The sequence below is a fragment of the Dreissena polymorpha genome, chromosome 9 (genome assembly GCF_020536995.1).
Source record: "Dreissena polymorpha isolate Duluth1 chromosome 9, UMN_Dpol_1.0, whole genome shotgun sequence".
NCBI lineage: Eukaryota > Metazoa > Mollusca > Bivalvia > Myida > Dreissenidae > Dreissena > Dreissena polymorpha.
In genome coordinates this window covers 70,682,655-70,709,565 of record NC_068363.1, presented here as the reverse complement: position 1 = coordinate 70,709,565, position 26,911 = coordinate 70,682,655, and the positions used below count along the sequence as shown (strand labels likewise).

General features: G+C 33.4%; 1 protein-coding gene across 3 annotated transcripts; it reads left to right on the top strand.

Annotated features, from left to right (window-relative positions):
* The first annotated feature begins 223 nt into the window (after positions 1–223).
* On the top strand, positions 224–26,400 carry LOC127843847 (adrenodoxin-like). 3 transcript variants are annotated; one of them, XR_008032375.1, is made up of 5 exons: positions 224–412; positions 16,592–16,704; positions 17,661–17,793; positions 21,114–25,215; positions 25,373–26,400. XR_008032375.1 is itself a non-coding variant. In XM_052373712.1 (4 exons), the coding sequence occupies exons 1-4, from the start codon at positions 255–257 to the stop codon at positions 21,208–21,210; spliced, it is 501 nt and encodes a 166-aa protein (XP_052229672.1). In that variant the 5' UTR covers positions 224–254; the 3' UTR covers positions 21,211–26,400. The 3 variants fall into 3 exon arrangements, 1 of the variants encoding a protein (XP_052229672.1); XR_008032374.1 differs by having other exon boundaries at positions 21,114–25,263; positions 25,421–26,400; XM_052373712.1 differs by having other exon boundaries at positions 21,114–26,400.
* Positions 26,401–26,911: the final 511 nt, after the last annotated feature.

Below are 26,911 nucleotides of genomic sequence, written 5' to 3'. Positions count from 1 at the left end.
TTTAATGAAACAGACGAAGCGTTTAAAGTGAAACACGCCGTAAACTCTGGCAAAATACAACAAATTGGTAATCGCTGTTTATTTATTAAAAAAATGTTCTATTAAAACTACAAACAAAACACGGTATGTCCATATCTGTCGAAAGCAATGTCCCTTTAAAAATGTTGACCTTTTAATGTATTTTCAGTGCTTTGATTTTTGTACATGACATTATATGCGGAGAGCTTCGATTGCTTTCATTACAGGACAACAAGATGTTGAGCATGACAGTTAGCCGGTGTGTTATTCCGAGATTTGCGCAATGTTTAAACAGATCAGCTGCATTAACTGCTGGTTTTATACCAAAGAAGTTATACGGATACACTCAAAATAGAAACTTTGCCAAAAACGCTACAAAATACCAAAAAGAAACGTAAGTTTTTATATTTTACATGTTCTTTAAAGTGGGTGGGGCATGACCGGATAATTTTTTAATGCTTATATCGTGTAAGTACCTGTTATCGAACAGCACCTTTTACCGGACGCTTTGTTTTGGTTCTGTATGCACATGCGCAAAATAGCGCATGACGTCACATTGATAAACAAATGGTCGCACATGAAGTCCATGACCTACTTGCCTACTTAGCTTGAAACAAAAGGGCCAAAAACAGGTTAAAGGGATGCATTTATTGTTATTTACACCGTTTTATGTGTTTTTTGCTATTACTTTTTGAATGCATTTATCAAAACTTGCATTTACACACCAAAAAGCATATTTCCGTTTGCAATTTTGATTGCATCAGACGCAGATTTTTTCGCCGAGTCCGGGTCACGTGATAGTCATGTGACTTTGTATAAACTGGAGTAGTATTTATGAAGTGTCGGGTAATAGGTCATGTTTACATCGGCCGCCATTTTGTTTTGTCTGCTATAGGTGACAATAACCAGGGAATCATTGTTATAAATTCTTGAAGGAAGTTTGCTGGAAAACTTAACAGATTAATCATTCAATGATTGAACTGTTAGTCATTTGTTAAAACAAAATGTTTTTGTCATTTTAAGTGTTTCAATTTTAAGGAAATTTAACGTAATTTATTAGGTGTTCGATAACTGGTTCGTCCACCATAAAGTTACTGTATCGTGAAGTATCTTGTATACATCCGAGAGGTAAGCACATTTCCATTGAACTAGTTGACAAAGTGGTTAAACAAATATTTTATATGGTGAGCAAATTTTACAATTGGGAAAAATCTTGACTTCTAAAACTTGTAAAAGGCCTCCAAGTAAAACAAAATCATGAAAATGTTAATTTTTCCAAAAAAAAATGAATGTTTGCATTGACAATAAACCATTAAAATCATTAAATGGAAACAAAGTAAACAAACTGTCCAGGCAAAGGATTTAAAACAGTGTTTTTATGGCAATTTCGGGGCTGATATTCGGCCCCATTCCCCTCAAAAAAGAGTATACTCTGTGTGCCTAATTTCGATCAGGTGCCTAAGTTCGATCAGTTTTTTATGACGTATTTTTGAATACCAGCACTTACATCAGGCGCCAGCCTTCCTGCGAAAATTCATAACAGAAGTCGTAATTCCGTCAACCTCTCGTAAAAAATGTGGTTTAAACAGGTCTTTATGAATAACAAAGCTTAAATTATTTTAATTATCGATACATCTTTTTTCATGCATTTATCGCATTATATTCTTTAAATCACCATTATATTCATAAAACATCCATCAAAATACTCTTTTCTAACTTGCCAGGGAAGCTGCAGTTTTCAGGGGAGGTAAGACAATTCTCCGTAAATAAGCGCTTTGTTTACCTGTGGCTCATAAGGGGGCATTCATAAATTAGATCGACGCATTACATTTTAAGATAATAGACGTCCAATTAAGACGTTTATTGTTAAATTTAAGCTCTTTACTGCAGCGCAATTGCCACTAAAAACTGGCTTTTAGAAGGGGTTAGACATTCCTATGTCCACATTGTGTTTAGGAAACTATCGTATTATAATAAATGTAAATATGTTTGGTAATTTTACAAATGTGTGTTTTTGAGAGTTTTATGTTCTTTTTTGTTACCTTCTTAACTGTTAGTTGTTGTTAATTTTAATAAATATTTAAGACACACATTACAATAATCTTCCAAATATATGAATACCCTTTCTTTTCTAAAATAACAACAACATTAGAATGTCTCGCTCCTAGCTTGAGTATTCGTGTGAGCAAATAACTATTTGTCTACCCCACGTAAGCCCCCATTTGTGACGTCATGAAGACAAGTGGTCGAACTTAGGAGTGCTTCTCAGTGATGTAATTCATGTGGGGTTATAGATAGTTTTTAACTGTTTACGACCGTTTTGTTTGTTTATATTCCTTTTTTTCGGCAGATTGGGATATTGTTTTGAATACTCTGTCTAAATACCATAGCAAGTTTTCAGTAATCGTTTTTGATGTCGAGCATGCGCAGAGACAAAGTTTATCGTGATCAAATTTGGGCACACAGAGCATATATATTTTTCCCTGATTTTGTAGAAAAAAATCCCCTCCAGAAAAAAAAAAAAAAAAATTCTTAGAAAGAACTCTCTTATAATAAATATTTATTTCATACCAACTAACAAAGTATATAACAAATTAATAATATAATATAATATGATTTTGAATTATTGTAAAGAGTTACATTAAATTAGTATTTCCCAAATCAGTGTACTTTTCATATGAATTTCATGCTTTTCTCAAAATGGCCAGGAAAAGGCCTGATGTATCTGCATATATTGTGTCAATATTTGATGATAAAAACATTGCAATTTGGTCCTTTTTATTGATGAAAAAATGCTCAAATTTGCCATTTTATCGATAAGAAAGTCCCAATTAGACTCAAAATGGCTAGGAACACTGAGACTGTGCATGAAGGCTAAACTGTCTGAAACTAATGTTGAAAAAATCATTGGTATATATTTTAGAAAAAGGACAGAGAAATTCAGCTGTGAATATAACATTCATACATACATGGGCAGTGATTCATTTTGAAATCTACATCAATGAGTCCCTGGGACTCGCATATTGTGAAACAATGGGTCCAAACTGAAAACAATGGGTCCCAGATGTCTTTGTAAATTCGTTACAAATAATCTACTTAACATTATACACCTTAGCAAGGGGCTCTTTTATGCAATTTGACAGCTAAAAACAGAAATAGGTTTATAGCAAGTAAAATCTTTATTTGTTTTACTTTTAATAACAAACAGTGAAACATATAACATCTTAACAGAGAACTTTTAACATCTTTAACAATTTGGACTGACTAGAGTTTTAATAAATTGGATGACTAGTGTTTATAATGTTTTGGTCAAAATTAGCCCTTTCAAACAGTGTGACAAAAGACAATTTCTCCTTTGGTCAAAAGGTTTACACCTTCAATACAGATTTAGTGTAACAACACTCACACTGTATTAAAGGTGTATAGCCTTCTTGCCTTGTTTTTTCTCCAAACAGGAAGAGCTTTTTCCACAAATTCATCGCAGGCAAAATTGCACAACTTCACTCTCATAAGTTTGTCTTGTTTCCCTTCAGTAAACGTGTTCCTGAATTTGGTCAAGACCTTATTCTATACAGAAAAAACCCTCTCACATTCTGCAGTATGAACAGCAGATGTCTGTGTTGTTATATGTACTTACATTCTACGTTACATAGGACAGAATACTGTACGATCTGTATCACCATTATGTATGTACCATATAAAAATAAAAGATTCTATTTATTTCAGAACTTGTAAATTTTTAATTGTCACTTTAGAAAACACAACAATGCTCAATTAATCCAGAAAAGTATAATAACATTGCTTTAATATATAACTGTCAGCGGTCACAACAGACGAACGCAAACTGTGTTTTCCGCCGTTATTCTTCACATTTAAACCACGTGGTTTGCATCGAGGCTGCGTTATTGATAAATATCTATATAGCGAGTTTAAATTGTTGAGGATCAATTTTGAAAACCTTTTTGGGTGGGATTTTCTTTGTTTACCATCCGGGACAGCCAATTAAACGTCCAACGAACTTTTAATAAAACGCCGTAACTGATTGGATAATTGATATATTTCAACCAATCAAAATACGTGTACTACATTCCGAATGTAGTAATGTGACTTCCCTTCTACTTTTCAAAACGGTGTTGACATGTGTTTCGCTTATCTCCGCGAATCGAACTCTGTATCATGTACAACTTTGACGATGTTGAAAATCAGAGTTTTTAAACAATGCTTCCCGAGGACGCACATGTTTGAGAATTATGCGTCCCCAGAAAAAACGTGCGTCTGGCAAGCGGGGCGCACGGCAAAATGAATCACTGCATGGGTATTCATATAATTAATTTCATAACATATAAAAGAGTGAATTTTTTATTTTCCCCTTTTCCTAAAAAAACAACGCGTTTTTCCCCTTTGGACGGGCCCCGCCACCATTCCCCTTTTTGTGAAAATAACACTGAAAAGCACATGGTGTTTATAAAAAAAATCAAATACAAAAAATCTTTTTAAACGGGCTTGTTACAGTTATTTGTCTATAATTTAGCAAAAAGTGTATAATGGACTACCATTTCAAATATTACAGTAAATATTACAGGTTTGTTAATAAATTGATTCCATGATACTTTTAAAAATTACAAAATTCTGTAATCAAGTCACTTTAAAGAAGTGTATGGTAAGACACATGGTTGTTAAAAGCATAACATGTTGTGTATGTTACTAAAGGGACACTTGAGTACACTGGCAACTTTTGTATGTTACTAAAGGGACACTTGAGCAGGGTTTTTTTTGGCCCGATTTTATAGCCGAAATTCGGCTATGTTCCCAATCCCAAAAAGTATACTTTTTTCCCAAAATGTGGCAAAAAGTTCCCAATTTCATATTTTATCTCAATATCAATTCAATTACATCTAACAAAGTATTATATGATTTGTTCTTTTAATTTAAATGATTATAAAGAGTTATATCAAATTTAGTATTTCCCTAATCAGTGGACTTTTCATGTGGAAAAAAAGGCTAATGAAATTATTTTCCCAATTTCATGAAAATGCCGATAAAATTCCCAATTCCAAAGCCATGGGCTATCTTCCCAAAAAGTGGAAAAAAAACCCTGCTTGAGTACACTGGCAACTTTTGTATGTTACTAAAGGGACACTTGAGTACACTGGCAACTTTTGTATGTTACTAAAGGGACACTTGAGTACACTGGCAATTTTTGTATCGTAAAAGAAGGGGTACTGGAGGTTTTGGTAAATAACAAGTTCGGTAAATTGGATTAATATAGTAAATGCCGTGGAGGTTTCGGTAAAATGGATTTTTATAGAGGTATACCTACAATGAGGTGTTAATTACACCTATTATTGGCTTACAATAACATCAGGGGCATGTTTTTGCAAACTGGGTATTAATTTTGAAAAGATTAATTAATGCTATGCCTACGGTAAAGAATTAAGGGGCATGAATGAGCTACCACTGAACTTTTTAAAACAAATACTTTTACTTAGGTTAAGGTTATTGTCGGTACTAAACCAAACAATGTAGATTGACTTTAAAATATAACTTTATTGAAAGTAAATTTACAATTTACATAAATCAATACTAATTTTTAGCTCGACTATTATATATGAAATATATATAGTGGAGCTATCCTACTCACCCCGGCGTCGGCGTCTGCGTTAGCATAGTCTACCCCAAATATTTTCTTTGTCTCTTGACATATTGCTTTCATATTTTGCATACTTGTTTACCAACATGACCCCAACATATAAACAAGAGCAGACAACTCTATCAAGCATTTTGTTATAATTATGGCCCCTTTTCCACTTAGAATATGCAGCAAATGTTAAAGTTTGCGTACTTCCCCAACTATTGTCAATGTCCCTTGACATATTGCTTTCATATTTTGCATACTTCTTGACCAACATGACCCCAACCTATAAACAAGAGCAGACCACTGTATCAAGCATTTTGACATAATTATGGCCCCTTTTACACTTAGATAATTGAACATTTTGCTTAAATTGGCATAACTTCTTTATTTATGATCACATTTTATTATTACTTTGACAAAACAACACTTACCTGAATACCACAATAGATTCCACCCAAACAATACCCCACGCCGCTACCCAGAATACCTCCCCCCCCCCAACCTCCCCCCCCAATTTTAATTTTTTTAAAAACATCATCTAATAAATTACCACACCCCACATTATACCCCCCTCTCACCCCCACCCCCCCACCCCCCACCCCCACCCCAATTTTTTTTCTTAAACATCATCTTATAAATTACCACACCCCACAGTATACCCCCTCTCACCCCCCCCCTTCCCCCCCCCCCCCCCAATTTTTTTTTTCCTTTTTTCTATTTTGAAAGATCGTCTAATCAATTATTGAATATGAACAATATCCCCATGATGGCTTACGTTATACTGTCAAGCATTCAAAATTCAAACAGTCGAGCGCGCTGTCCTCTGACAGCTCTTGTTTAAAAGAATTGTTGCTTTTATTTAAATAACATAATAGTAATAACAAGAGATTGCCAAGCAATATTGTCGCTTAACGGTGAAACTCCACCATTGTCAGAATTTGTTAAACGAGAGTTGCGATTAAATAACGCATAATTAAAAACTGATAAAAATGACCTCTAATATAATGCTAGCAGACCCGAATGAATTCACTTCATTTATTCCAATAAGGTAAACAACAAATACAATAATAAAACAGGGGAAGTCTAACACTGTGTATTAACAACCTGTGTGAGGATCCCTTTCTTATCAGCTCAATACACAAGTACCTGGAAAAAATTGGATGTACGGTCAAAATAACATGCTTACCCAATTATTTTATTTATACCACAAATAAACATCCTTTGATGTCACCACCAGTTTTTTTTGTAAACATGATTAAAGAAGGAAAATGTTTGATTTTTTTCACAGTTTGAAAATTACTGGTTGTGTACGTAATTCCGGCTTGTACGTTAACAATTCGGCCACCAGTATTTAAGCATTTTCACAATCTTAACATACATATTTCGATTATTTTTAGAAAAATCAACTTGATAACATACCCCACTCTCAATATTTAGCAAATTAATAAGGCATATCACTGTAAACTTTTGTTTTAAAAAGTGTGTGTGAATGTCAGAGTTTATTTACAGGTCATCGCTGCGTCTTCACGACTACCTGATGTGCTGACCTGCTTGTAGTAAATTGATGCAAAAATTATATTCATATAAGAAAATATATTTGATAAAATTATTATTTTCTTTATCTAATAAATGTTAATTATTTTTTTTCTAATGAATTGTATAAAAACATATATTAAAAACAAAAAAATCAGGACCTAAATATAAAACTGTAATATATAAATTACCTCCCTTGATTACAATATTAATAGGTTGCAAGCCTGGGTATAATTAAAATAAACACTTTGCAAACATCTCCCAATTGATAACATCAACTCTGTACATATTAATAAGATAATTTATTTAGTGCCAAGCAACTAAATTAGTGTACACGCTTATCGACTAAAGGTTTGATAATCCCTATTTATACCAATTTACCGAAACCTCCGCGGCATTAACTATATAAACCCAATTTACCGAACTTGTTATTTACAGAAACCTCCATAACTCAATAGAAGTTGTCTGACTTGGAATTGCTTATGAAGTCACACATTGTTGAGGGACAAGTAAATTCTAGACAATATAACAGCGCCCTCACACTACTGTGGGGGAAGGGGTCCGCAGCCCTTAGGAGGGGGAATTTTTGCGGCGTTTCCCTTTTTTTTTTTTTACTTTCTCATTATTACATTTGTACATGTTTGCACTATATTCATTGCATTTTTCATAATTTAGGCCACAATTAAAATATTGTTGGTTTGCCCTTTACCGACCCTAAATTTTACAGGTGGGTAGGTAGGTAGGAAAATTATTTTATTTTATTTGAGAAATTATATTTTTAATACACTAATAGTCTATGAATATTTAAAACACTTTTATTAAAGCACTGTTGCAGTGTACGAAGCCCTATGTAGCTTAACATTATCTTGTTTGCTGTTTCTTGCATATATTAATATCAAATGCATGCTTGTGTGTTATTACATCAAATATTTGTTCATTATAATATGATGTTAATTGCTCAAATGCATTTGTAATTATTTAACAGCCAGACAGCTTTTATTTTTAACTTAAACCTTTCCCTTAAATTGGGCTTAATTAGCATGCAACAAGCATTGAAGAAGTGTAGAAAGACAGCCCAAAGCCTTTAATGGAAAAATTCAGACATGGCGAAAGACCGTCACATTTTACAGGCCAGACTTGCCTACCAGGAGAAACTATTCACAGGCCAGTTGAAATTTTTACAGGCCTCAATTTTAAGTGTTTGACCGGTTAGTGCATAGTCTCAGCATGGAAAAGTAAATTCATAAAAGGGCAAACTGAACATTATTATAAAGCATTATTTCTTCTTGAATGCTCTGAGCTTTTATGAGTACATACATACAGCTCAGAGGGTCAATAGCTGGGAGTTGTATTATTGCAACTAACATAAGCATGAAAACTTGATTTGAGGAAATAAATTAAGGGTGTTAGTTTCAGTTTGTGGATATACTAACGCTTTAAACATATATACTTGAGTGTTGTCGATGTATTTAGCTAAGAGACATTAATAAATTAAATAAGTTTACCTTTACATATCCATTTCACTAACATGCCATTACAGTAAACTGTTTAGTGTGGCAAACATAATAAAGCAGAATATGCACATGAATCTGATTAAACACAGATCCACTTGCATATAAATCAAATCATGTTTGTCTTTTATTTTGCATTTTCGAAAGATAATCCTGTAACTGTTAGATGTATTTTTCTTTGCGAGTAGACTGCATTCCAATTTTCAAACACTTAATCACTTGTTCTGTGACATTCAGTTCATACATTTCCAAAAAAAGAGAGTTTTATTTGTATCTAAAACCTATGCTCCATCGTAGAATGACACGCTCTTTTCATTAATCGATACTAATTATTTGATGTCCGTCGTAAATTCGATAGTCATTTGTCCTCGCTGAGCATCGTTATTTCTTTTAATTGTCTGCCATCTTGGATCACGTTAACAACACGTGTACAACGAACGTAAACTCGTATATGTCCGACTACTTTCGCGAACCAATACTTAAGTATGATGTCGTTCGGCCATTTTCACGGAACACCGCCGATCGCGATGCTGGTTATAGACGCTTGTATTACTGTCTATTCTGGGGCGTATGAAATTCCAACCATCGGAGCGACCTAGATCGGTCAGAGGCGATAATAATAGACAGGGACATTCTATACATAGATGGTGACGTCACTACGTTATTATCACCTCTCTACTTAGACGCATCACGCACCTCCATTTGGAGGCATTTATGACTACGACACAAAGAAGTCCGCGGATGAATGAAGAATTTGCTTTATAAGTAAACTTTCATGTTATGATTTAAAAGTTAAGTATAATTTTGTTCAGTCTTACGGTCTTATGTAAGTATCAATTAAAATTTTCGTAAGTTTTCAACAATTTCGCTCTTTATTCATTTTTTTAAAACTGTACTTTCACTTTCGGTTGTATAACAACATGTATCCTTTATTGACGAAAGTTTGCAATGAAATAGCGTTTTCAAAACCGCTTAAAAAGTTTCAGAAGGTGTATCTGATGCATGTTATGAATAGACACAATGTCATAGCTATATTGCCGACTAGTATGGGAACAATTTGGTATTTCAAGTGGCTCCATTTGAATTGCAAGAGAAGTTCAAATTGACTTGTTCAGTTTGTTAAATTTTGACACCCTAATTATATATTTTTTTATAAGTGCCTGATAGATTTTTTTCTTTAAATAATTGAGATCAATGAAAATTTTAGTAAACGCACAGCATTGATGTTCTATGATGGTCATTTTTTAGTGGAATAGTATGTTACAATAAAACAATTATAACTATTGTATTAATGAATTTAGATTAGGTGTCATCTTTAAATGGGGTAGTAATTCATTATATGAGATTAGCACATTAAATAGTTGAAAAATAAATAACACTTTAATGACTTACCATAGTAAAATAAAGTAGCATAGAATATGTTGCAGGTCATAAAATGTAAAACTGAAATTGAAGAAGCTTTACAAATATTTTACACTGACAACACTGCTGGTTTTCCAAAAAAAAATCCTTCCTATCTACCTGCCCTAGTTTTTTTGGGCAAATTTAAATATTATTAATATAATTGAGTTAAATTATTAAAATATCAATATGTTTTGATTACATTAGCTTATTATATTATTAATAATAAATACTTTGCAAGGAAAGTCCAATTCTGTTTTAATTAGTCTTAATTAGGTACTAGTAAAATTGAAAATATCAGTGACATCCAAAACTTGGCTTATATGCGTATGAATGCATATTTTCTTTGACAGTTACATAGTACCCTATTTAATTGGATTAAAAACAACAAAAAACTATAGTTTTACAACCCAGCCCAAGTTGACTCAAACTGAATTAATTCATCAATTGATCCTATTTAATTATATTAAAAACAACATGTGTAAGATTTTGAGAATATCCCATGTATTCTTCTAGTATTCCTCTAGTACACCAACATGCACGTCTTTCTAATGATTTACATGCACTCCTTAAACAGTTTAACAAAAATAATGAATGATTAATCCAAAGAAAACAACAAACAAGCTGCTTCATATAAAAAGTTTATTACATAAGATTACATAAGCAAAATAATCATTTTGATAATAAATCAAGATTATACTTCAACCAAACCATTATAAATTTATTGTGGGGTGGGGGGGGGGGGGGTAATGTAAGCACTAAAACTAAAATGGGGGAAATGTCTGGGGAGGGAACATCTTAGGGCGGGCGTCCGGAATTCCTGCTAAGGGCGACAGTGTTGTTAATGTGTCTTTAGAAGAATTAACTGAAGGAAAGTACTTATTGGTGTATGCCCATCCAGAAGCATTTCTGAGCATATCAATTGGAACAGCAATATTGAATGCATTTGAAAGAGATATAACTGTTTCATGAATTGCTTTTGTTGAAGCCCACAAGTCCTGGTCCTTTAATGGGAGCTTTCCTATTAGGGAATTTTATACTTATTTTTTACTCTACAATCTAGCTCTTTTGTCATAAAATGAGAAGTTTTATTATCCAACAGGTTTTGTGTTTGAACCTCACAAATTTTATAATACCAAAGTCCCATCATATAATCATCATCACAATCAGCAGCAGCATTATCATAGTCATCATCATCATCGTTAGCAGCAGCATCATTGTGTTGTATTATCAGAATTCAATACAAATACAAACACAACCATTACAACTCTTACTACTACTACTACTTCTAATTAATTAATTATCTACTACTACAACAAGAACAACAACTACGACTACTACTACTGATCTTACTTCTACTACTACTAGTCTACTACTACTACTACTACTACTACTACTACTACTACTATTACTACTACTACTACTACTACTACTACTACTTCTACTACTACTACTACCACCACCACCACCACCACAACCACCACCACCACCACTACTACTACTACTACTACTACTACTTCTACTACTACTACTACTACTACTTGGTACACCAGAACTTGTTGTCCATGGAGACGATAATGAGAACTCCCAGAGTATTGATCGAACCCTCGCCCAGCGGACATCATTCTCTACACCATAGCGACCATGAATTAATATTTGATGCCATGTGCAACATAATTCACCTTATTACAAAAAACATGGAATACACAAAATGAATGAAAATGCTTTAAAATAAATGCAAATTTGAAATTTGAAACAAAACAACCTAAGCAATACATAATAAGAAACACTACATTATTGAAACACTGATACCATGAACATTTTAGGGTGTAACACCTTATGTACATGTACCAGACCTTTTATGTACTACCGGCACTTTGAAACTTTACGTACCACCTACATAAAATATAGGTGTTATTTCCATTCATTCATAGCAGTCCTAATGAATTAAGGTCATTCTCTAAACATGATTAAAGTCTAAAGAAGGAAATAATTTGATTTTTTTACAGTTTGAACATTAAGGTCATTCTCTCTTCTCTTCAAAGTATCACATTTCAATTATACAATATAATACAAACATTTTAGACTTTATAATCCTTAGTCAGGATAAGATAAGAGACAAATGAATTTTTATAATTTACTTCAATTTCAGGTAAGACTAATAAATCATTTATTAAGTACTACATGTACTTGGGCTAATAAATTAAACTAAGACACTCAGTGACACTTAGACAATCTGACAAAATATAAAATTTATGGCCAATATAGATCTATAAGTCTAAATTCATAAATACTATCACACAAAATACATTTCATCAATAACACACATTCATATTAAATTAGTTATCTCTTTATATTATAACTATGGTACATAAAGTGTCAGATAGTGGAACATAAAGTGTCGGTACATAAACGGACTGGTACGTAATGTGTGACATTCAACATTTTAAAAATCAGTTAACAATATATGGACTTCATTGTTTTTCATATACGCAATCAAAGCATATTTATTAAAAATTAAAACTCTGTTCATGGCTGTATCTTTTTATTTATACATGCATCAACTATTCTGGTTATTAATACATTTTTAAAATTATATATAAACAAGAGCACCACATTATGGGTGCCAAGCTAGGCTGCGGTGCAGTTTTGAATAAATGAAATTTATTAAAAGAATTTTTAGAGGTTAGTGACCTTGACCTTTGACCGAGTGACCCCAAAATGGGTGTGGTGTGTAGAAATCATCAAGGTGCATATACATGTGAGGTTTCAATGTTTTAGGTGGAAGCACTTTGATTTTTGAGCCTATGTAAAGGTTTTAGCACGACGCGGACGTCTGACGACGAGCTGTCTATGACAATACCTAGGGTTTTCCCCAAAAACAGCCGAGCTAAAATTGAGCGCCATTAGTCCAATTTTTTGACGCTCTTAAATATTAAGCTACTTTCTATATGGGTAATATGTGTAGCAAAGAATTTAGCCCATATAAAAAGTATCTCTAAATTCTTTGCGCGTCTTATAAATAAGACTAGAGCGCCATATAAATTAAATGGAAAACATACATTATGTCAAGAAAAATAAAGCTGTAAAAATCTAACCTGCTCGTCTTTGATGTTGCAATAAGCACATTCAGCATTTTCAGTATCTACTAAATAAATATATGAAAGTGCCAAATGTCCAAGATACCATGACGTCCTCCTCAAAATGTTAGATCCTTTGAACTCCATTTATTTTATCCCTGATTAATCCTCTCACACATGAGGCCTACATGTAAGATTCCTTGTAATGTTCACAGCGTTTATTTTAAATTGTTTACGTTCTCAAATTTTAGCAGGTATTTAATTATAAAAATTTATTTATGATTTTGATTTATTTACTATTTCGAAGATACAGTCTTGCAACGTGTTTAGTTAGTCTAAGTTACGTGTTTAGTGATTCTTACAAACAATAGACTGACATAAAAAGTGGCTCCTTTTGAAGCACAAACTGCATCCATGTATATATTACAGCTGGCCCGGTTTGATGGGGCCTGTTTTTGATAATAATTAATTACCATTTTTCACTTCCGTGTTTATTATGTTTACCAACGCCATGATGGAAAAAAGTCCGTTTCCCACAATCCTTAGCGCGCATTCACACAGGTCAGTAAGACCGGTGTGACACAATGTAGACAGGGATATAAATACGCGCATGAATAAATATTGCTTTCGGCTCTTTTATCATCGTCGAAAAAAACGAAAATAAAAAAAATACGTTTTCAGAAATCGCAATAAAAATTTTTGGGTCGGGGGGTAAAAAGTGGGTCGGTCGGTAAAGGGCAAACAAACTCAATTTTAATTTAGGCCTTAGTATGTTCGCAAAGATTAAATTGAAATAGAATTGAGATATAATAATCATGAGACACATCTTTCTATTAAAAAAACAACAAAATAAAACCTTTTTTTTTAGGGGGAATTTTTCCCCCAAAAAGGGGAAAAAAGAATACTTCTCAGGTGGGGGACTGCCGCTGAATTTCAGCGGAAGATTTAATAGATTGAGGGCCCTGTATAATTACAGAAGAACTTGAAATTAACTTAGAAACAATAAGTTTCCAAACAAAAATAATTGCTAGACCCTCAGTCTGTCACACTGTCACAAAACTTTTTAGGCGAAACTCTATAAGATATCAACATGAAGCTTCATAGGTGTTTAGATATCAATGAGGAAAAGTGCCATGCACATGAAGCATAACCCTACACTTTCTTCAATAAGAGTTATTGCCCTTTTTAGCTCACCTGTCACAAAGTGACATGGTGAGCTTATGTGACCGTGTTATGTCCTGCCTCGGTGCGTGTGTGCGTGCGTCCGTCAACAATTTGTTTGTGTAGACAGTAGAGGTCACAGTTTTCATCCAATCTTTATGAAATTTGGTCAGAATGTTTATCTTGATGAAATCTGGGTTATGATTGTATTTGGGTCATCTGGGGTCAAAAACTAGGTCACTTGGTCAAAAACTAGGTCACATTAAAGGTCAAATAATAGAAAAACCTTGTGTAGACAATAGAGGTCGCAGTTTTCATCCAATCTTTATGAAATTTGGTCAGAATGTTAATCTTAATGAAATCTGGGTTGGGATTGTATCTGGGTCATCTGGGGTCAAATTTAGGTCACAAGGTCGAAAACTAGGTCAAATAATAGAAAAACCTTGTGTACACAGTAGAGGTCACAGTTTTCATCCAATCTTTATGAAATTTGGTCACAATGTTTATCTTGATGAATTCTGGGTTGGGATTGTATTTGGATCATCTGGGGTCAAAAACTAGGTCACTAGGTCAAAAACTAGGTCAAATAATAGAAAAACCTTGTGTAGACAGTAGAGGTCACAGTTTTCATCCAATCTTTATGAAATTTTGTCAGAATGTTTATCTTGGTAAAATCTGGGTGGGGATTGTATTTGGGTCATCTGGGGTCAAAACTAGGTCACTAGGTCAAAAACTAGGCCAAATAATAGAAAAACCTTGTGTAGACAATAGAGGTTGCAGTTTTCATCCAGTCTTTATGTAGTTTGGTCAGAATGTTTATCTTGATAAAATCTAGGTTGGGATTGTATTTGGGTCATCTGAGGTAAAAAACTAGGTCACTAGGTCAAATAATAGAAAAACCCTCAACAATTTGTTTGTGTAGACAGTAGAGGTCACAGTTTTCGTCCAATCTTTATGAAATTTGGTCAGAATGATTATCTTGATGAAATCTGGGTTGGGATTGTTTTTGGGTCATATGGGGTCAAAAACTAGGTCACTAGTTAAAAAACTAGGTCACTAGGTCAAAAACTAGGTCACTATGTCAAGTAATAGAAAAAACCTTGTATAGACAATAGATGTCACAGTTTTCATCCAATCTTTATGAAATTTTGTCAGAATGTTTATCTTGATGAAATCTGGGTTGGGATTGTATTTGGGTCATCAGGGGTCAAAAACTAGGTCACTAGGTTAAATAATAGAAAAACCTTGTGTAGACAATAGAGGTCACAGTTTTCATCCAATCTTTATAAAATTTGATCAGAATGTTTATCTTGATGAAATCTGGGTTTGGATTGTATTTGGGTAACCTGGGGTGAAAAACTAGGTCACTAGGTTAAATAATAGAAAAACCTTGTGTAGACAATAAAGGTCACAGTTTTCATCTAATCTTTATGAAATTTGGTCAGAATGCTTATCTTGATGAAATCTGGGTTGGGTTTGTATTTGGTCAGTCAGGTGAGCTATTCAGGGCCATCATGGCCCTGTTGTTTAAAATTTGATGTTACATTTCAGGGTTATAGCTCAGATACACTATATGATTTCAAAATGAAAGCTCATGGTTGTATACATTGTAGATATCAATTAGAAATGCAGTGCATAAAAACAAGTACCCTACACTTAATGATTATTTATGAATATTCAGTATATCAAGAGATTTGCATCCATCCATAAACAAAATGTATTTGGCTGGGGATATAAATTCAACAAATTTGCTTGTTGTATTTAAAATTTTCACCAATTTATCATTTGCTTTGCAGAAACTGTTTAACATCTAAATCATATGATTTAATTGTTTATTATTAGCAATATAACAATTTGCTTTGTAATATAATTCTTTGACAGTTTTTAACCAATTTAAGTTTGTCAAAAGATGTTCCATTTAAGGCTTTTTCCTGTTGTATCTATGGGTTCTTTAAACGGACCAATTCCCAAAGTTAAATGGTTAAACACATTTTTTTTAGAAGTGTCATATGATTATTATTTCTCAATTTAATTTCAATAACATCTAAAAAAGTGTATAACTATAATTTATTATTCTTGAATTATTATGAAGATTTACATTTCATTCATTTTTCCCAAATAATTGGACTTTCATTTCCTGACTGAGTTGCTGGTTTCCTTTTTTATTTCTCTTGTTGCATCTTTCAGTTGTTTGCTTGTGTGTTTGTTAATAGATTTGTTCACCCATAGCCATGTTTGTTTACCATTTCCAGCGCATCAGTTACTTTTGTGTGTTCAGATGGCACAAAATATACAGTGGATGCGAAAGTTGGGGACAATCTTCTTGATGTTGTGATAGAAAATAACATTGACTTAGATGGCTATGGTAAGAACAGTACACTAGAATTCAATTCATGACATTTTCTTAAGACGACAAAAAGATTCTCATGTAATCTGATGATGGATTAACAAATTTTGAACTGTTTAATGGTTTAATAAAATTGATAATGATTAAACATGGAAAATGCTCATTGTTACAATGATATTGTTAAAACGGTTTGAGGAGTCCCTTAAATAAAAGCAAGTATAATATAAAAATGTGTCAACTTTTTATGATGAGGCACATGATATGTGTCATGCATATAGTAAAGTACATGTACCTGATTTGTGTCAAACACCAGGGCTTGACACTAACATCTACAGATTGGTGTCCACAGGAAACCCTGCCTATTAAAATTAGAGCAAAATCCAGGGTAAAACTGGTGTCCCTCACCAAAATTTGGTGGTCTCGGGTTCCCGGGCCACTGTTAGTGTCGAGGCCTGAACACCCGTTGTCATATGTCACATAAATGGTAAAGCATCTGACATTCTATACTTCATACAATGCTGTATATTTGGGGTTGATATGCGGCCCCATTCTCCTGCTGTAATAGTATTTATTTTCATAAAAAGTGCTCTTCTGGTTGTAAGCTTTATTTTTAAATGTTTTTTTTATTTTAAAATGTACATACATAAAATATTTTATTAAACAATCACAGCAATATTTTTTATCAAAGAGTGTTTGTTCCTATTTTTGGTGGCATGTAATTCAGTTTATCTAGCAAATCATTTGTATTTTTATTCAAATTGTAACAACTGACAATGATATGACATAATGCTGTTTATCTTGAAAAAAAACTCATTTAAAGCAATTCCAGATTCTCCACAAAGTTTTAAATGGTTAAAAAATCAATTGCTATGTAACAAAGATAGAACATTTCCGATAATCGGTCTAGATACTGTGACGACAGTTGACAGAAACAAGATATTCTGTTGTTACCATGTGTTATTGTTTTGCACCAGGAGCGTGCGAGGGAACCCTGGCTTGCTCAACCTGTCACCTGATATTTGAGAAGGCAGACTACAATAAGCTGCCAACGCAACCTTGTGATGAAGAATTGGACATGTTGGATCTTGCCTTTGGACTCACTGACACGTACGTTGATATGTTGTTAGCTTGGCGTTTTCGGAGAAAACCCGAGGTATTGTCATAGCCAGCTCCTGCCGTCAGACGTCCGCGTCGTGCTAAAACCTTAACATTTTGTTAAGGTTTTCAACATTGGCTCTAAAATCAAATCTCTTCCACCTACAACTTTGAAACTTCATATGTAGATGCACCTTGATGAGTTCTACACCCCACACCAGGGGTGTCAATTTTCCGGATTATTCCGGAAATCCGGATTTGAGCCGTCCAGGGTTGATTTTGAGGTGAATGTAAATCCGATGAGTTTGTTTAAGGGTGGTGGGGGTAGGGACAAAATTCTTTTAGTGCGGGATCATTTCAGAACGAATATTGTTATAGCATCGTCGGCATTCCGTACATTTGCGCTTGGTACCGATTTTATTTATTTCTGATTGGTAAGCGGCTGGCGCTGACATGATGAGCAGTAACTGACAAAGTAAAGCACTGCAATATCATATTTTAAAACAATATGTTAATCAAATTATATATTGACTGCGTATTTGCTAGGTTACTGGTTTAGATTTTCTGCAGTCAAACGATATGCATATTTATTTCATTTGCAAATGATGTATCGGGACATGTTTTCGGATACGGTATGGTTTGTTGATTTTAATTTAATTTTGAAGTTCTTAATATCATTTGTTTAGAATACAAATACACATGCGGTGTTACGGATGGTTTGGTTTATAATATTTCGCATTGTACTCACCAGAAATTGCACCTAGAAAACTATAAAAAAAGAACAATAAGCTAGAAGCTAGGGCTCAGGGGGGGTGGGGGGGGGGTGGGCCCTCTCTTCCCTTTATCCTACGGCCTCAGACTCTCGGCTTAATTTTCCGGATTTCAAATTTGGGACAATTGACACCCCTGCACACCCAATTTTTGGGTCACTCGGTCAAAGGTCAAGGTCACTGTGACCTTTAAAAAAAAAAAAGAATTCTGACAAGCTTTCATTTATTCAAAACTGCACACGTAGCCAAGGGTGGCATCCGTTATGTGGTGCTCTTGTTGACACAAAAGATAGTTTGAAAGGCCCTGTTTACTAGCTTAAGGAGGGCCACCTTCCTTAAAAGTGCAAGGCCATTCCCCCCACCTTCCAAAAAAGAATAAACAAAATAAATAAAAAAATGTTGATTATGATGCACATTTTTCCAAAATATAAGTTTTATTGAAATATGTATTTCCCGGTCTTATTATGCCCCCAGATCAAATGATGGGGGTATATTGTTTTTGGCCTGTCTGTCTGTCATTCTGTCCCAAAACTTTAACCTAGGTTAAAGTTTTGCGATAACTTTTTACATATTGAACATAGCAACTTGATATTTGGCATGCATGTGTTTTTCATGGAGCTGCACATTCTGTGTGGTGAAAGGTCAAGGTTATCATTCAAGGTCAAAGGTAAAAAATGTTAAATCAAAGCAGCTTATTAGGGGGCATTATGTTTCTAACAAACACATCTCTTGTTTTTTTAATACATTTCCCCCAAAATGTAAGGCTGTGCTTTTTCTTCAAATCAAGAAAAAACATTGAGTGTAGGGAAAAATCTGTGATGGGGTCAAAGGGTTCAGAGTGTTGCACAAATGGGGCACAGTGAAAAGCAATCCAGATCTTGGGACATTATCTAATAATTTAAATATTAATTCCTTATTGATAAAGCTCGGGAATTCCCAAGGCCAACACTTGAAATTAAGATTGCAGATCATTGTCTGTTCATTTAACACTGAATAGTTTTTATGCCCCCGGATTGAATGATCGGGGGTATATTGTTTTTGGCCTGTCTGTCTGTCATTGTATGTGTCTGTCTGTCTGTCTGTCCGTCTGTCAGTCTGTCACAAACTTTAACCTTGGATAAACTTTTGAAATAACTTTTGCAAAATTGAAGATAGCAACTTGATATGTGGCATGCATGTGTATCTCATGGAGCTGCATATTTTGAGTGGTGAAAGGTCAAGGTCATCCTTCAAGGTCAAAGGCAAAAAAAAAACAAATCCAAGGGAAGTAATAAGCTTTAAAGGGAGATAATTATCTGAACCTGCCAAATGAAAAAAATAAATTAAATAAATCAAAGCGGCGCATTAAGGGGCATTGTGATTCTGACAAACACATCTCTTGTTTAATTATGTTGAATTCCAACTGATTTGATTGTGGTTGTTGATCAACCTCGAGGCGCAGGCAGGTGAGGGGGTTAAAAAAAAAATCAAGATGCTGCACTTTGCTATTTTTGTCTGGATCTTCACCCAGTTGAGTGCCAAACTGTCTGATAATCTCTATAAAACTTAACTTGATGCAATAGTTTGGCGCTTAACCCTCATGAAGCAAAGTTACTGCTGCATTATATAATATTAACTGATATGAGAACTGTTCTCAAATGATTTGTCAGCCTTGGTGATGGTTAGGATAACTTTACTGATACTTTAGTTGACAATGTTTTACACATAGGTGAAATTTGGGCTGCTTGTTAACTGATACTTCACAATCAAAATGTTAGAATGAGTTGCCATGCCTTAGCCTGGTTTCTGGTGCTCAGGGAGTCAGTGTCAACACTTTGTTTGTCACAGGTGTGGCATGACTGCTTTATGATGCCTCCGCTGTGTTCAGTGCTAAGGCGTCGCAATCACCTGTACGAATAGAATCATGTTTGGGAACAACAGTGTCAATTTAGGTTGACATCATTGCTTACTGATGTGATTTATATGTAATATCCTGCTGTCAAGATATAGGAATAAACTAATGACGTACATGATGTAGGTTTTACAGAAACTATACCTTGTTTTGACATTTTCTCATTTTTGTGTGTGATATTTATCAAACAATGTCGTGACATTTGCCAAAACTTGTCATTACCAAATCAAATCTTGTGATGACATTTTCCAAACCTTGTTATGATATTTATCAAAACATGTCATTATATTTATCAAACCTTGTCATGGTATTTGCTAAACCTTGATAGGACATTTACTTAACCTTGTTATGGCATTACCAAACCAAGCAGTTAGGCCATTGCCAAACCTTGTCATGACATTTACTAGACCTAGTTATGGAATTTACTGTAGCTTGTTGTAATGTTTTTTAACCTTATTATAACCTTTTATTAAACTTTTGATGACTTCAGTATGAAATAAAGACCTACATAAGTAGTTACTTTTAATTGAATTACATTATTGAATGATACACATGATGCAACAATTAAAAACAACATGTAACTGTTACAAATTACCAGGACGTTGTGTTCAAAGTAAGGTGTCCATTGTAGCAATATTATTATTAATCATTATAACTAATTGTTTCTGCAGGTCTCGACTAGGTTGCCAGATAGTTGTGACTAAGGACATGGATGGACTTGTAGTGAAAGTGCCTGCTGGGGTTGCAGACGCAAGGGAACCCTCCTAGTGCTTCCACACCTTATACACAGTGATGTGTAACCTCAGATACTGATCCATCACAGATAGCAGCAGACATGATGAAACCAGCTCCTCTGCAGCAGTGTATCAAAGTCAATGCATGAAGAAATACAAATTTAAATTTTATATTGTGAATTACAGTAAAATGATTACCTACTGTTTGAAGCAGCATATGAAACAAATTGCAATGACAGAGAGAAAGAGAGAATACTTTTACACATAAATTGTATAAACATAAAATTCAAGAAAGAAATTAACACATGAATATCAAATTATTCAACAGTTTCATCATTCAGTAGTGTTGTCAAGGTGTGAATATATCTGGATAAATCATGGACAAAGGCTGTTGTCTTTTACATCATTAAATAAATATTTTTTAATAATTTGAAAATTACCTTTCAATATGCATGTTGATGCTAATGAATGATAAAATTCATGAAAAATGTTTTAAAACAACAAAAAATGAGATTATTAATGTATTTCGAGACAACAAGAAAGTCTAATGCATTATACATGGTGCTTATCAATCTAGAGTAAAAAATATTCATATGAATGCGCATAAATCATTGGTTTTGTTGCTTGCATACAATTCTAAATAACAATTTAGTTGTTTGAGTATATATGTATGGATGGTATCATGGACTAATAATGGAATTTCGGTGTCAGTATTTGTATACGGCCTGGTTATGGACATTGCAATGTGTATCTATTGGAGTTTCTGGCTTCACAAATAAGATTGAGATAACAAAATTAGCCATTTAAAATTGTAAATACAATATATATTGTTATTAAGTTTCGTATGTAATGTAATTTTCTATCACATCAGTCATACACTCTTTGATCAGGTGTTACTGTGTTGATGTGATGTTAGAAGTTTTATATCATCTATATGTAGTTTCATATGTTTAGTCCCCTACCGGTGTGATAACTCAAAAAGTACTGAAGCTAGAATGATGCATTTTGGTTTGTACCATGAGTTGAAATGTATGCAAGCTTGATTGATATAAATTGGTATGGGTGAAAACTAAAAAGCGCCTTATAGGGAATCTTTTTGTCATTTCAGTCTGTCTGTTTTACTTCCAAAAAATTAAGATCCTGATTGATAAAACTCAGTTCTTCGCAAAATTATTTCAAAGAGTCAAGATAAACATACCACTAGTTTGGAATGAATGCTCTCGGGTCTGAATCAATTGATACTTATTTCTATCTAATTGACTTTGTAAATATTTATAGATTTGGTTTAAACTTTATTAGATAATCATGGATTTAATATATGAATATAGCAATTAAGATGATGGACTGTAAATAACATATCAACTATCTAGGGCAATTGATTAAACTTGGTGTAAGCTTACAGGTTAATCCACTAACAAAAAAATACCCCTTTACAGATACACTCCCGTATCTATCAACATCTCGTCAATTGCATGATGGCAGGTGTTATCCGAACAATTAATGATACATGAAAGGATCCTTACATTAGTAAATAAATACTTAAGCTAGAATGATGCCTTTTTTCAGATAGAGGGCAATATGTTTGTATTTCATGTTTTTCCAAAGTTGTGGTTGCTATGGTTACAGAAATAATTGAAAACTAAAATTTGCATATTGCCATAACTAAAAAGTACATAAGCTAAGCTAATGAAACTTTTGAAGATCCTGTTCTTCTCCAAAAACATAAATCAGGTAGGGGATTGCTGTTTTGACTGTGACAAAGCTGTTTTTAATTATGTGTATTTTATTTTGTACTTCGTTGTTGTGATGGTATGGACACCAATTAATTGTAATGACCTGTTGAGCATTGAGACATATAACATTTTTATGTCCTCTTTGGGAGAAGCAAGGTTGCATAGCTTTTAACTTGTATGTAACTGGGTTTGTATGTAGATAGGTCGGTGATTTGGGCCATAGACCATTTGTTATACATGATAGAGAACACTTTGACCTACAACCTTGCAATTTGGTGTGTTGGGTACTTGGGAGGAAAGAAATATGCCTATCAATGTATATCAATTTGGAAGTCAGCTGGTGGAAGTCTTTTGGGGCATGGTAACATGAAATTAAATAGACATTCTTAAGTAGTCATTTTAAGTTCTATTAAATTTGCATGAAAAACATTCCTTAAGCAGACTTTCAATTGTGATAAAACACCATCTGGATAACACATTTCAATGATCAGAGATACTGAAAGCTGTAAATGCCTTGACGCATGTTTTGCCATTGACATTTTGTTGAACAAAAAAAACTGTTCCAGCCAGTTTCATTAGCCTTAAAGTGATTTTGTTTTGGGTGATGACGCCTGATGTGTATTGGTTTAAACCATTTGAAATGTTATATACATAAGGGAAAGGGGGGACTATTTGTTTTACAAACATCTCTTTTGTTTTTTAGCTCACCTGATAAAACTTTGGAAGAATGTATGTTTCCTTGACAATATCTACGCACTTTATTCAGGGACATGTGTGCCAGAAAACTAGGTTACCAGATCAAATAAAAAAACAAAACATTGCCACCTCATGTTTGATTATCTTAAATTGTATATTTGTTAGAGAGCAATTCTATTTTCCAAAATGTTTTGTACAGATATTTCTGAAGAATTATTATCCTGAATAAAAACAATATTACACATTTTTGATGTACAATAACATTCATGTATTGGCAAAGAAAATACAAACTTTTTTTCCATAGAACAGTCAACAAATGGGCATTTTAAGTTATAATACTGAAGATATTAATTTTATGTGTTTTTTATATGTAATACCGGTAATTGAATTTATGGTGCATAATTAAGTGAATCATTATGTGAAAAATTTGATTCCAGACTGAAAATAAAAAAGAAAACAAATGTTTTATTATACAACCCATGCGAAAGACAAAAAAATCTTTTGATGAGATCTGATAATTTTTAAAATTTACTGGACCTCACCAGATTTTGCCGGTCCTCATTCTTCTTCAACAAACAATAAAAATTACCTTTTGTAGAGTTTATTTTCATTATTTTGACATTCATGATATTTAACAATTCTAAATACAATCAAATAAGAACTTAATTGAAACCTGTTATTTCAAAACTATTAAGATGGTCAGTTTGACTGGTTGGTAAAATCTGTTGTATTTTAAAGTTAAATAATACAAGGTAGTAAAATCAACATAAACAAGTTCTCTTTTTTTTTTACATATTCATAGTTTTGTTTTAATTTTAAGTCAAAGTTTTAGATATTGCTGATATTGTTTTTTTGTCTGACATAAGGGTCCAACAGTTTCGGAAATATTATCAGACCTCAGCAATTTTTTATCGGATTTGTCCGAGGTCTTTCGCATGGGTTGAAAAGTTTTATACAATTATGTTGATATTATTTTAATATATATGTATTCATATCAGCCAACAAATTTTTATTAAATATAAACAATTTTATCATTTTTGTCATTTGTTCAGCATTATCTGCTAGTAACTTGTTTAATGGATTATAATGATACTTTTTACCATTAAGAAACAGAAGTTGTGAACAATAAACAAACAATGTTGCAATATTCCAGATATTTGGAAGATTATGTTGTCTCACATCATTTGTAATTTGTTCATTTTGTTGGTTGTAAAACACGTACTTACATCATAACTGAAGAGGGCAAATGCGTGCAAAAGCAGCAATATTTGTTAAATTCAAGTTAAAAAAAAATCCTTAAAGAACTTGTAAGTTCTACATTGAAACATTATTTTGACAAATATTGTAATGATGAGATTTCAGAGATCTTGTTCTACAATATGATTTTTATCTCACCTGTGATGAAGTGACATGGTGAGCTTATGTGACCGTATGATGTCCAGCGTCCGTATGTGCGTGCGTGCGTCCGTCCGTCAACAATTTGTTTGTGTAGACAGTAGAGGTCACAGTTTTCATCCAATCTTTATGAAATTTGGTCAGAATGTTTATATTGATGAAATCTGGGTTGGGATTGTATTTGGGTCATCTGGGGTCAAAAACTAGGTCACTAGGTCAAAAACTAGGTCAAATAATAGAAAAACCTTGTGTAGACAATAGAGGTCGCAGTTTTCATCCAATCTTTATGAAATTTGGTCAGAATGTTTATCTTGATGATATCTGGGTTGGGATTGTATTTGGGTGATCAGGGTTCAAAAACTAGGTCACTAGATCAAAAACTAGGTCAAATAATAGAAAAACCTTGTGTAGACAGTGGAGGTCACAGTTTTCATCCAATCGTTATGAAATTTGGTCAGAATGTTTATCTTGATGAAATCTGGGTTGGGATTGTATTTGGGTCATCTGGGGTAAAAAACTAGGTCACTAGGTCAAAAACTAGGTCAAATAATAGAAAAACCTTGTGTAGACAATAGAGGTCACAGTTTTCATCCAATCTTTATGAAATTCGGTCAGACTGTTTATCTTGATGAAATCTGGGTTGGGATTGTATTTGGGTCATCTGAGGTCAAAAACTAGGTCACTATGTCAAATAATAGAAAAACTGTCAACAATTTGTTTGTGTAGACAGTAGAGGTCACAGTTTTCATCCAATCTTTATGAAATTTGGTCAGAATGTTTATCTTGATGAAATCTGGATTGGGATTGGATTTGGGTCATCTGGGGTCAAAAACTAGGTCACTAGGTCAAAAACTAGGTCACTAGGTAAAAAACTAGGTCACTAGGTCAAATAATAGAAAAACCATGTATAGGCAATAGATGTCGCAGTTTTCATCCAATCTTTATAAAATTTGATCAGAATGTTTATCTTGATGATATCTGGGTTGGGATAGTATTTGGGTCATCTGGGGTCAAAAACTAGGTCACTAGGTCAAATAATAGAAAAACCTTGTGTAGACAATAGGGGTCACAGTTTTCATCCAATCTTTATGAAATTTGGTCAGAATGTTTATCTTGATGAAATCTGGGTTGGGATTTTATTTGGTTAGTCAGGTGAGCGATTCAGGGCCATCATGGCCCTCTTGTTTTCATTTTTTCCTCATTCAATCAGTCTTTCATGATTATGTATTGAGGTTAAGGAAGGTGTAGTTATTATGTTGTATGTGACTGTTGTAGAAGATAGATGGAGTAAGCAAACAATTTTACATGTCATAATAATGTTGTTATCTAATAAAATTTTGTCAAAGTAGTTTGTAATACCATTTATACAAAGAAAATTTTATTAAACATAATTGCATGAATGTCTTCCTGTTCCCTTAAACATTTGGCGTCTTTTATAAAGCCTGTGTTTAAAAACTTGAAAAACTAAGTATATACTAGTAATTGTCAAACTTGCTGCTATGTGATATTTGATAAAGATTGTGAAAGCATGATTACGCAGATTGCACATCATAGAGAAAATGAAATTTTTCCATAAATCCAAAGGATCCCAATAAATCAATCTCCATGCAGAGTTGTCGTTCCTTGCTCTCACATACAATCTCTGCCATCACATGAAAATCCTACTAGATTTGGTAGGATTTTATTTTTTGGTTTAAGTATTATATTATAAGTTAAGGTTCATCATAAAAAAATAATTACATAAATTAAAAAAAATAAAAATAAAAACGGTAAAATTATTGTACTACGAGGCTAGGCTATCATCACGTGGTTGGTTATGAAGGCAGGGATTTGATCCAGCTATGCTGGTTCCAGTCAAATCTCTATGCGGAGGTTGCAAAATAAATAAGTGGTAATAAATAAGTGGTACAC